Genomic DNA, 12123 nt, shown 5'->3' on the forward strand with positions numbered 1-12123 from the left:
GCACGCGATCTACAAGTGGTATGCAGATGCAAACTCACTCCCTCGACTCGTTGCTTAGATGAACTCATAGATGGATCTTGGTGAAACCGTAGGAAAAATTTTAATTTTCTGCAACGTTCCCCAACACCCGCATGGTGCTCTAGGTTGGACCAACACTCAGAGGAGCACTGGCCCGGGGGTTTAAAATAAAGATGACCCTTGAGTCCGCGAAACCCAAGGGAAAAAGGCTAGGTGGCGAATGGTAAAACCAAGGTTGGGCCTTGCTGGAGGAGTTTTATTCAAGGCGAACTGTCAAGGGGTTCCCATTATAACCCAACCGTGTAAGGAACGCAAAATCAAGGAACATAACACCGGTATGACGGAAACTAGGGCGGCAAGAGTGGAACAAAACACCAGGCATAAGGCCGAGCCTTCCACCCTTTACCAAGTATATAGATGCATTAAAGTAGACAACATATAATAGTGATATCCCAACAATAAACATGTTCCAACAAGGAACAAAGTCCAATCTTCACCTGCAACTAGCAACGCTATAAGAGGGGCTGAGCAAAGCGGTAACATAGCCAAACAACGGTTTGCTTAGGACAAGGTGGGTTAGAGGTCTGACATGGCAATATGGGAGGCATGATAAGCATGTGGTAGGTATCGTAGCATAGGCATAGCAATAGAGCGAGCATCTAGCAAGCAAAGTTAGAAGTGATTTCAAGGGTATGATCATCTTGCCTGCAAAGTTCTATGAGTTGACATAAGCTTGATCCTCGTAAACGTTCTCAACGGGTTCCTCGATCACATACTCGTCTCCCGGCTCTACCCAAAGAACACAAACAAAGGGAGACACAATCAACCACGGTGCAATGCGCAAGCAACATGATGCAAAACATGGCATGATATGCGGGATGTGATATGCAATGCATAAGCATGCTTCGGAAAGGAAAGATTGAACCAGGCCTCAACTTGGCAAACCAAGAGTGCTGCTGGAAAGATGAGTTGATTTTGGTCGAAATCGATATAAAGATCACTGGAATCGGATGCACGGTTTGCAAATGACAAGCAAAACAAATATGGCACCGATCTACGATTAACAGCACGACACCTTCTAAATGCATCAGGAACACCAAGCTACTACACTCTAACATAACAACAAATCACATGGCAGTGATCCACTCAAGATGCTTGACAAAAGATGAACACTGAGCTACGGCTAAATCACACAGTAGCAGGTTCAAACAAGCATGGCAAAAGTGCAAAAGATAATCAGGTTACAGACTTAGTGAAATAACCAACATGTCAGGAATTAACATCAGGAAGCAATGTTTAGAGCAAGATAACAACATGCTACAGGAACATATCATGGCAAAGCAAGGCATGGCATGAAACTACACAAAGCATATAACAAAAGTCCCTTACTGACCATAAGCCAAAAGGGATCAGAAAATACAATGGCAACCATGTGAAGATAGCAAGTTTCGTTAACAGATTCAGACTTAGCAGAAAACTGGAATATGGCAAAACAGATTCACGTAGGCATGTTTACGAGCTCGATGCACTCACCACAAGGCATTGCATGACAAACTAAGCATACACCCAGCAATTAGACATGATGAATAAGCTAACCATGGCAAGAACACTCTCATAGCGTGCATGGATAAACTATAACAACCTCGGCAAAATTGCTTAACACGTAAACAATCTGCCAGGAACATTTCATAGCAAAAGTAGAGTAAGATTGAGTCATGCTAGGGTGCTCCATAATTGCAAAAAAAACACGGATGGATAGAGCATAACAATATCTCAAAATCATCCTTACTGAACATGCTCAAAAGAGGCATGGATCACTCTGTAGCAACATGAATACATGGCATAAAAATATTAATAGGGAAATGACAAGAATTCTAAGTCCCTGAAATCAGCAACATCACGAGAGCTACTTTGCATGCTTGTGCTAGTCACCACAAGGCTCACACAAATACATGGCATACACCCCTGTAAAGATGGCATGGCATACTTCAAAACACATGTAGGGCTCAAGTTCATAGGAGGCACACATTAAACATGGCAAAAATGGCAAATGACCAATATCTGTTAAGAATCTGAAACTAACATTACATAGCGCTCTTGCAACAGCATTTAGAGCATCAAGATGAACTCAATTGAACATGATGCAATGGAATGAAATGAAGTGCTCGTCGAGGCGAACAATGTGATATGCTACACGCCCAAAACGGTGCCACGGAATCAAAGTTATGATACGATGAAGTATGCTAAAAATTACTGGGACTTAGGGAAAAACGAGGTCAACCTCCCAGATCTAGATCTAGGGTTTCGGCGCACTTTACGAGGTTCAGCGGGGAGCTCGCCGGAGACACTGTAGATGGCCCGAGAGGAAAGAGTTTACGGATCCGGCGACGAGGGGCTCGCCGGTGGCCGGAGTTGACGAGGACGGCGACGAGACGCGGCGAGGTGGCCGGCGTCGGGCAGGGCGGTGGTGAGGCGACGCGGTGGCGACGAGGCGCCGGCCGGATGCATGCGGCGGAGGGGCGGAGAGGCCGACGCCGGCGTGAGGAGGCGGGCGGCACGGCGAGGGCGCGGGAGGCCCGGGCGGTCGGCGGCGGCTCCGGGCCGGGGGGCCCTCTGCGGGCCGGGCGGGCCGGCGTGGACAGACGGCGATGTGGGTGCGCGGGCGGCGGCGAATGAGGCGATGCCACATGGCGGCGGCGGCGTGGGTCGGACACGTCCGGTGGGCTGTTTTTTGTCCGGCGGCGCGAGGAGAGGGAGAGGTTAGGGTTTGATCCGGAATTTGGACGGGATGCACATATTTATACTTAGAGGGAGCTAGGAGGCTCCAAATTGAGCACGGTTTGCGCCCACGCGATCGTGATCGAACGACCGAGATGATGGAGGGGGTTTAGGTGGGTTTTGGGCCACTTTGGAGAGGTGTTGGGCTGCAACACACACGAGGCCTTTACGGTCCCTCGGTTAACCGTTGGAGTATCAAACGAAGTCCAAATGGCACAAAACTTGACAGGCGGTCTACCGGTAGTAAACCAAGGCCGCTTGGCAAGTCTCGGTCCAATCCGAGAACGTTTAAAACCCATACACAAAAAGAGGTAAAAGGGGACACCGGAGGACATAGGAGCGCCGGAATGCAAAACGGACAACGGGGAAAATGCTCGGATGCATGAGACCAACACGTATGCAAATGCGATGCACATGATGACATGATATGATATGCAAGACAAAGACAAAAGCAACACGAAGACAAAACCCAACAACAAGGAAATATCATAACTTAGTGCCGAAAATGGCAAGAGTTGAAATACAAATATGGCAGGTTACATATGGGGCGTTACACGGCACACATAAGATACCCCCTCACACCACTTCAAAGAGGGCCTCGCCGAGACAACACACATGTGTCATCGTCATCACTCCTCCCCTAGAGGCGTCATCGCCATCCCTAAACACCAAGCAAACGACTCCGACTTCGCCATAGATCATCATCGACTCAACCCACACTATAGAATTGAGAAACGGAACATGCCACAGAACGACACAAAAAGATGTCAAAGCCAACGCACTAATAGCCAGCCAATTGCTCTCATTTATAGACAAACAAACTACTAAGATCTTGATATGAAGAGAGCCAACAAATTTGGGGACACAAACTCTCATAGGGCATTTGTCAGTGTCAAATCAGACGTCGTTGAGGTAGGGAGAGACGAAAGAGACTTTATTCCAACACGCCATTGCCGCCTCCACCTCTGTCATAGCTGCCAGTGTTGTCAGGGAAACAAAACCTACGAAAAAAAGAAATGGGTGGACCCCACTTCTTTTGCTGCCGACGAGGCTGCAAGGCGGAGGAGAGGAGGGGACCGAGACGACAGCATGGAGGAGATCTTTGGTGTCGGCTAAGGTTGGGAACATGAGTGGGGCCACCCCTGGTTAGTTGCTCCCAAATCACTCCAACTCTTTTCCCCAAGAAAAGTCTAGGGTTGCCTTGCCTCCCGCCGGCGCCGTCGTCGGTCGGCCTCGTCTCTGGTGGCCTTAGGGCCATGGCGGCGCGGTGGATCTTGGCCCTTGCCGGCGGGAGGGCTCCATTTTCAGTTGTCTCTTCGTGTTTTGTTAGGGTTTATATTCTACTCAGGAAGACGAGACGGCGGCAGCTCCCTGAAGATGGAATAATGCTCTCCCCGCCTAGTCCCTGTCTTGATGGTGTGTCTAGCATCATCGATGGGCGTGTGGAGGTGTGTCTCTGGCGGATCTATCCTTGGTGGATTTGCTCGGATCTGGTCGTAGTTCGTCTACGTTCATGTGTTTTCAGGTTTGATCCTTCCGATCTACGCTACTCTTCATCGACGGCGGTTGTTGTTCTGTTGCGCTGGTTCTATCGGGCCTTGGCACGACGACTTCCCGACTGTCTACTACAAAGTTTTGTCCGACTCCAGCAAGGAAGGGGCAATGACGGCGGCGCGCCTTCGGCTCGTTCAGTGCTTGTAATCGTCGCTAGGTGGTCTACGGATCTGGATGTAATTTTTATTATTTCTGGTGTTCGTTGTACTGCCATGATTGAAATGAATAAATTGAAAGTTTTCTAAAAAAAAAAAAACTCTTTTCGCCCTACAATCGTTGCACCCCTGCGCTTCCCCAATAATCTTGGAGTAAGTTCGCATAGACGGTCAAAATTTTAGCAAGGAACCAAGCTAGTGCCCAACAACCACAAGAATAGCAGCCGATCGTCAACACGTTCACGCCACCAAACACCCTCAGCCGTTTTCAGTTCTGATTAAACAAAGGTATTCCGGCGACATGCAATGCAAGAGAGAGTGAGATTGCTTCTTGAAAATAAATTATTAAAGCGAAGCTGGACGTGACAGAGGATCATCCCTCATCCCAATATTTATACCATCTCGAACCAATCAGCTGTTCCACACTTCCCGACCTGGCCATTAATCACACCACCCTTGCCGCGCCGCTCTCGTCCAAAACCCAGCGGCCACGGCGATATCTCCTCCCCCTTCCCTCCGGCAGCCGGCGGTGCCGATGCACCGCATGGCTCGCCTCCCGCTGCTGCCTGCTCTAGTGCTGGCACTCGCCTCCGCGCTGGCCCCGTCCGTCGTCGCCGACCCGCAGGCCACGCTGCTCAACCTGGGGTGCAGCCAGTACAACGCCACGCCCACGGCCGCCTTCCTCGTCGCCCTCAATTCCACCTTCGCCAAGCTCCGCGCCAACCTCTCCGCCGGGGGCTTCGCCACGGCGTCGGAGCCGCGCGCCGCCGCGCCGGCGTTCGCGCTGGCGCAGTGCCGCCCGTACGTCACCGGGAGGGACTGCGTCGCCTGCTTCGACGCCGCGGCGGCGCGCATCCGCGCCTCCTGCGGCGCCGCCAACGGCGGGCGCGCCATCCTCGACGGCTGCGTCATACGGTACGAGAGCGCGGCTTTCTTCGACCAGTCCACGCTCCCCGGCAACACGCAGCTCTGCAATGGCTCCGCCGTGGCGGGCGGCGGCTTCGACGGCGCGGTGCGAGCGCTGATCGGCGACCTCGCGGCCGCGGTGCCGCGCGCCCCGAGGCTTGCCGCGGCCGCCGCGGGCGCCGGCGTGTACGCGATGGCGCAGTGTGTGGAGACGGTCGGGGCGGGGGGATGCGCGCAGTGCCTGCAGGTGGCTTCGAGGAACATTGGCGGCTGCTCGCCCAATTCCGACGGCCGCGCCGTGGACGCCGGATGCTTCATGAGGTACTCTGATAAGCGGTTCTTCCCAGCTAATGCCACCGTAGACTTGGCGGCATACTTGCTCTCTGGTGAGTTCATCCTCGTGTTTTGCGTGAGTTGTTAACATACTACTAGCTTCGAGAAGTTTTTTTTTATAGTTTTGCGTTGTACCGAGGCCATCTTTGGCTCGCTGTCCATGTTTGTTGCTTGCACGACCGGTATAGATTTTTATCGACGAGTTCCCAAAGTCTCATTGCTGCAGCATATCCTTGTTTAAAATTGTCCTAATATTTTCCAAAGTTATTATTCCTACCTTGCAAATTAGAAATAGAGTTAATTTCACTTTTTACCCCTAAGTCACGTTTGTGGCAGCAATTACCCAATTTAACAGATTTTTCACATTTTTACCCCATTTATTTGCTGCACCGATTGGCCAGATCATGTGCAAAACTTTTGGTATAGGGGGTGTGTAGAAGCAGCAAATTGAGGACTTCATGGAGAATTAGTTATGTGATGCATGAAAAAAATAAGTTAAAACCTCAGCTTTAGATCCTCCAGGTCATATTTTGGTACATTTGGAATCCAATGTTTGAGGTGAGTTTGAACTTTGAAGTTCTCTATTTTTGTTGTTGTTGTTGTTGTTGTTGTTGTTGTTGTTGTTGTTGTAATGTAAAGGCATTTATTTGCTCCAGTGGCCGTGTTGGCTTGAACTTTAATGATAATTTGGTTGCTGTATAATTTTACAAAAAAAACAAATAAAGAAAAAGGTTCCAATTCAAAGTTCGTCTTCAGTTCAGATCTCACAATTCATGATTTGGTTCAGGAAAATCAAGAGGGAAGGGAGCCATCATAGGAGGAATTTTGGGAGGTGTAGCCTTCCTGTTGCTTCTAGGGTTACTAGCTTTGTTGTGGATCCGTCGTTCTAGGAAGCTGCAGAAGCCTCGGAGAGGTAAATGCTGTTTTTGTGAAGTTAAAGCTCTTTGGTTCTTGTCAAGTTTTCAGTCTAATCTTAGTAACATGGTCAAAGTTGCTGTCATTTATCATGGAACCGTCTCTTGGGTAGTCAAGTGATTTTGTAAATTCTGTGTTGCCTTTCATGAGAACATCTGCAATGTCATGCCACTATTGTCCTGTGAGGATGATGACATGCAGTGTGTAACTATCACCAATGGTCATCAATCATCTATTGATGCCGGCATGATACACAAGATTTTCAGTGCTATCCGAATCAATTTCATTTCCAATATAGTTAGACTGCCTTTGATTATTAAGGCAGGTATATAACTAGACTGCCTTTGATTACCAAGGCAGGTATGTAATTAATCGCAGTTGATAATTTACATCCTACGGAATTCCCTGGATATAAAGATTGACGTTGCATTTTTTCCGAAGGCAGAAGTAGACATGTTTTCATAGTTGTGCCCCACACACTTTGATTTCCTCTCTGTTGTATCATAATGTCTAAAGGAACAAAAATGTTTTTGGTGGCACGTCCTCCTGCAGTGAACGATAAATTTGAAAACTGTATTTAGAATTTGTTGTATACTCTACAAAAAGCATTTCAGAACATAAAAGAATTTTGGAAAAATATAAATGCAAATGTTAGGCTCCTTTATATGCCTGTGAATTTTCATAAAAGCGACCATTTTTGCACCATGGAACAAAGACAGGTTTAGTGATATTAAATATAAAGTGGATTCCGTACATGCAAGGGTGTGTGCTTGAGATATGGGTTTTTGCCTACTTGTGCATCTTCAAGTGACCTCAAAATGTTTACAGATGTGCATCATGTTATAAAATGAGCACCTGCAAAATTCATACAAAAATATAATGAAATCTACCCTCACAAAAGGATAGTGTTCAACTTATTGTTTGAACAGTGTGACTACAACCATTTGTCTCTTTTTTCCAAGAAAAATTTGATCGTATATTTAGAATTTACAAGTATAAAGTGACCAGAGAACGTACATATTTCAGAATTTTTTACATTCTGAAACTATTTTCTAGCCAGGAGCATGTGCTCTGGGTTCCAGGCCGCACCTTTATACCTATCCCATAATTTCTAGTTATGTTGCAGACCTTTAATTTTGTATGTGTTCTGTTCTCTTCTCTTGATATTGTCTCCTTTTTCTGTTATTTGTGTTGCACTATTCAAGTAAACATAAAGTGTTGATTGGTAGGGACAGGTTCTGTTTGTCCAAGCATTATTCAGAACAACCAGGTTATGGAAACTCCAGGAATTGCCTAATTTTACAAGGGCATACTTTATTAAATGTATTGGAGTTTAGCCATGAACATTTACATTGGTTTGACATTTGCAAGTGTTATTAGCTACATTTTTTTTAAAGTTGCCGTATTTTGCGCACTAATCTGTTTCTGGAAAGTTAATTGGAAAAGAATAATCAAATAATCTTTGTTTGTGTCTGTGTTTCCTCATATGCCGGTATGTTCTTTTAGGTGATATACTTGGAGCAACGGAACTACAAGGTCCAACCAGTTTTTACTATCATGATCTTAAGGTTGCAACCAATAATTTCAGTGAGAAAAATAAACTTGGAGAAGGTGGTTTTGGAGATGTATTTAAGGTATAGTGATCTTCAAATGTTTAATCCACTCACGAAGATTTGCAGACAAAAGGCAATGCTACACAACGGAAAAACAGAATAAGAATATTCTGATCACTGATCACCAAGTTGCCTTTTGCAGTACTTTATTAGTTTATTGCAAAATGATAATTCAAAATTGTCTTTCTAACAGGGTTTGCTGAAAAATGGGAAAACTGTTGCAGTAAAAAGATTGACAGTAATGCAAACCAGCAGGGCCAAAGCAGATTTTGAAAGTGAGGTGAAGTTGATTAGCAATGTTCATCACCGAAATCTTGTAAGGCTTCTTGGTTGTTCTCGCAAGGGTTCCGAATGCCTGCTTGTTTATGAATATATGGCGAACAATAGCCTTGACAAGTTCCTCTTCGGTATGCTCCTTTGATCCTTGCTTCTTCATCTACTTGACATGTGGGAAAATATCCTATATGGTGTGTCTGATATTCATTGTTTAAGTTTTTGGGAAGGCAATTACTCAGTTTATCTTGCAAACCGAGTTGATTAACTTGTGACAGTGCTGACTTGCACCTCTTAAATAATGACCTCACATTCACACATTCTGGTATAACAGGTGAGAGACGCGGAACACTTAGCTGGAAGCAACGATTTAACATCATTGTTGGCATGGCTCGTGGCCTTGCATATCTTCATGAAGAGTTCCATGTGTGTATCATACACCGTGATATTAAATCTAGCAATGTTCTTCTTGATGATGACTTTCAGCCTAAGATTGCTGATTTTGGTTTGGCAAGGCTCCTACCTGATGATCATAGCCATCTCAGCACTAAATTTGCAGGAACACTGTAAGTTTGAACATTCAAATATTACATTGGACATCTAGCCTATTTTTCTGATGATTATATTTTACTATTGAACAGGGGTTACACTGCTCCTGAGTACGCAATCCATGGCCAACTATCAGAGAAGGTTGACACATACAGCTTTGGCGTAGTCATTCTGGAAATAATAAGTGGTCGGAAGAGCAATGATACAAGGCTGGAGCCTGAAACACAGTACCTACTTGAATCGGTATCCATCTTTCTTCTGAAAACTTGGCTTTTCTTGGTGCCGTAAATTACCGCATATGACTTGCATATTTCACATAGCCACTTACACAAGTCTTTGATATGTCCTTGTGGGTATATTTAGTTTTAGTTCCACTTCCTAATTTTGTGATGTGAATTCCTGGGCTGGTTTTCTCACTCTATGCACTGCTGATTTAAGAAGTACAGTAATTGATAAAATTCTTTCTAAGTAAGCATTGCTTAGTGTTTATGCTTCTCCAGAAAATCTTCATAAAGATCAGGATTATACTTTGGAGAATTCCATGTTTATCTGAGAAAAAGGCTTTAATGGTTCATACGATCATTGTGTACTTATTATATTGAGGTTTCATTATGTACACACACTATGCTATCTTGAGATAGTCAATAAGATATTTTCTTATGCCTGTCGATTGTACAGGCATGGAAGTTATATGAAAATGAGAACTTGATTAGCTTGGTGGACGAATCGTTGGATCGTGAAGAATACAAGTCAGAAGAGGTAAAGAAAATAATAGAGATAGCACTTCTGTGCACTCAATCAGTGGTTGCTTCAAGGCCAACGATGTCAGAGGTGGTTGTGTTGTTGTTGTCAAGAAATTCTTCAGAATTACAGCCCACAAGGCCCACATTTATTGATTCAACAAGTAGAGTGCGAGGTGAAACATCCTCCTCAAGTTCATCCTCTGCATCCAGGGCCACTGTCTCTATTTCACAGTTTTCAGCCAGGTAAAAGGCGTTGTATTGCGTGTGACTGCATTTTTCTTGTGTGATAGTGATTGATTTGTAACTACAATTGTGTATCTATATTTTATATATCAATGAGTGGATGCGTACTTGTCAGTATATATGAGAGCAGTGTAATTGTTTGAAATTCCTCTTTTGTTCGTGTAAGTATATAACCCTCATGCATGTTACAAGTGTGTGCTTGCGTGACATCGACGATCTGAGACCATTCTTCATGTCCCTTGCTCTATGCTTCGGTCTGCATTTTCACAATCAAGAATTTACCTTGGTGTCAAGGTATTCTAGCTCGTATGCCGTGAACATGAATTCTGATTTCTGAGTTGCAGTCGCTATAGTAAAACAACCTTAGAATATGCTGGTTTACCCACTCATCTAAATCGAAATAGGGAACATATACAACTGAAACTTAGCTACCAGACATAAATCCATACTGGGGACAGGCACTTCTTTTTTGTGTGTGAGAGGACAGGCATTTCTTTTTTGTGTGTGAGAGGACAGGCACCCTTTCATGTGGTTCAAGAAACTTTAGCTGTCTCCTAATTAGGCGGTGCTAACAAGTGAATGGTTCTTTCTACATAATGATTTTCAAATAAATATGATAGAGATTGTGTCGTACAAGCCTCAGCCAGCACCTACAGGAAGCCCTTAATTTTGATTGCAAACTTAGGGAAATGTTTTGCTGTACTTTCCAGTTTTCATGAACGTCTACAGAAAGTAAGCTACAGCCCTTGGAACTCTGCAGGCATCCTTTCTGATAAGCTAAGTATTGAGTAAACCTAATAATTTTATTTATTTATTCATATGCATAGAATACAAAAAGTACATGAAGCTCCAGGTAACCGCATCCCCTCTTTCTTGAATTGGCAGGGGTGACACCACCCTGCACTTTGTTGGAAACAATGTCATATCTGATAAGTTATGGTGGATGCGACAACAGTTGCTGATACAAACTGCAAATGAGAGGGAAGATCGGAAACCAATATATAGAGGCTTATGTGGGTTCTGCATGGGCTAATAACCTTTCCATGGCAGCAATATAATTGTATATTTGGGATTGCTCAGAAAGTTGGAGATGATTTGTCGTCCTACAGACTGACTACTAAAATTCTTCAATGCTGTCACATAGGTAATCATTAATTTATTAGTTAACTGAATTGAGGTTACTCCTGAATATCATTTTTTGATAAATAGTTATCCTGTGTTTCTTAATCTATGTACTAATAGCTTTATGCGTTGGTCAAGAAATTCTGACATTCACATTATTCATATTTTAATCTGTTATTATGTGGGTGTCAGTGGTCTAGCACTATCGAGTGGTCTACTTATCTTTTTTGCTTCCCCTGCCTTAGTGTGTGCCACATAAGCTGACTTCACTACACAACATTCAGGTAGTGAGCATCCAAGTTGTTGCACACCAATATATTGTTTCACATTATGTGATGGAGACAATTCATCCTGTAATTGATGTAGACAGATTTTCAATTATCATACTACCTGTCTATAGTATCAGCAAATTATTGTATCATAGAGCTCTTATATGAGTATGTCATTAAACTATTGTATATGAACTCTCCTGTTGATGGTGGTTGGGTGTTCTTCTAAAGAGAAATGCCACGGGTGCTAGTGCCTGTTGGTCGAGTTTTTGTTTTTTTTATATTATGAGCTCTCATGTTGATAATTCTGGTAAAAAAGGATAGTGGTAAACTGACAACCACAATAGTTGATCTTTGTTCTAGGTTATTGAGGCAAGTTGTTCTTAGCTATGGTTAAGCTCAGGCGTTCTAACTGTTTGTGTTTCAGCCACGGGGGCTAGTGCCTGCTGGTCGAGTTTTTGTTTTATTTTTATGTTATGAGCTCTCGTGTTGATGATTCTAGGAAAAAAAAGATAGTGATAAACCAAAAACCATAATAGTTGACCTGTATTCGAGGTTATTAAGGTATTCTTAGCTAGCTAGGTTAAGCTTAGGCGTTCTGGCCGTTTGTGTTTCAAAGTTTCCAGTGCTGTTTTGCCTACAAACTGTGTTG

General features: G+C 44.3%; 1 protein-coding gene across 2 annotated transcripts; it reads left to right on the forward strand.

Moving 5' to 3' along the window:
• The first annotated feature begins 4915 nt into the window (after nucleotides 1-4915).
• Nucleotides 4916-11667, forward strand: LOC123046276 (cysteine-rich receptor-like protein kinase 2). 2 transcript variants are annotated; one of them, XR_006422072.1, is made up of 9 exons: nucleotides 4916-5797; nucleotides 6532-6657; nucleotides 8166-8293; nucleotides 8466-8679; nucleotides 8880-9111; nucleotides 9187-9337; nucleotides 9773-10080; nucleotides 10966-11224; nucleotides 11487-11667. XR_006422072.1 is itself a non-coding variant. In XM_044469584.1 (8 exons), the coding sequence occupies exons 1-8, from the start codon at nucleotides 5041-5043 to the stop codon at nucleotides 10870-10872; spliced, it is 1998 nt and encodes a 665-aa protein (XP_044325519.1). In that variant the 5' UTR covers nucleotides 4916-5040; the 3' UTR covers nucleotides 10873-10932. The 2 variants fall into 2 exon arrangements, 1 of the variants encoding a protein (XP_044325519.1); XM_044469584.1 differs by lacking the exons at nucleotides 10966-11224; nucleotides 11487-11667 and adding an exon at nucleotides 10791-10932.
• The last annotated feature ends 456 nt before the right edge of the window (nucleotides 11668-12123 follow it).

This window comes from Triticum aestivum, chromosome 1A, assembly GCF_018294505.1.
Source record: "Triticum aestivum cultivar Chinese Spring chromosome 1A, IWGSC CS RefSeq v2.1, whole genome shotgun sequence".
In the NCBI taxonomy this organism is placed as follows: Eukaryota; Viridiplantae; Streptophyta; class Magnoliopsida; order Poales; family Poaceae; genus Triticum; species Triticum aestivum.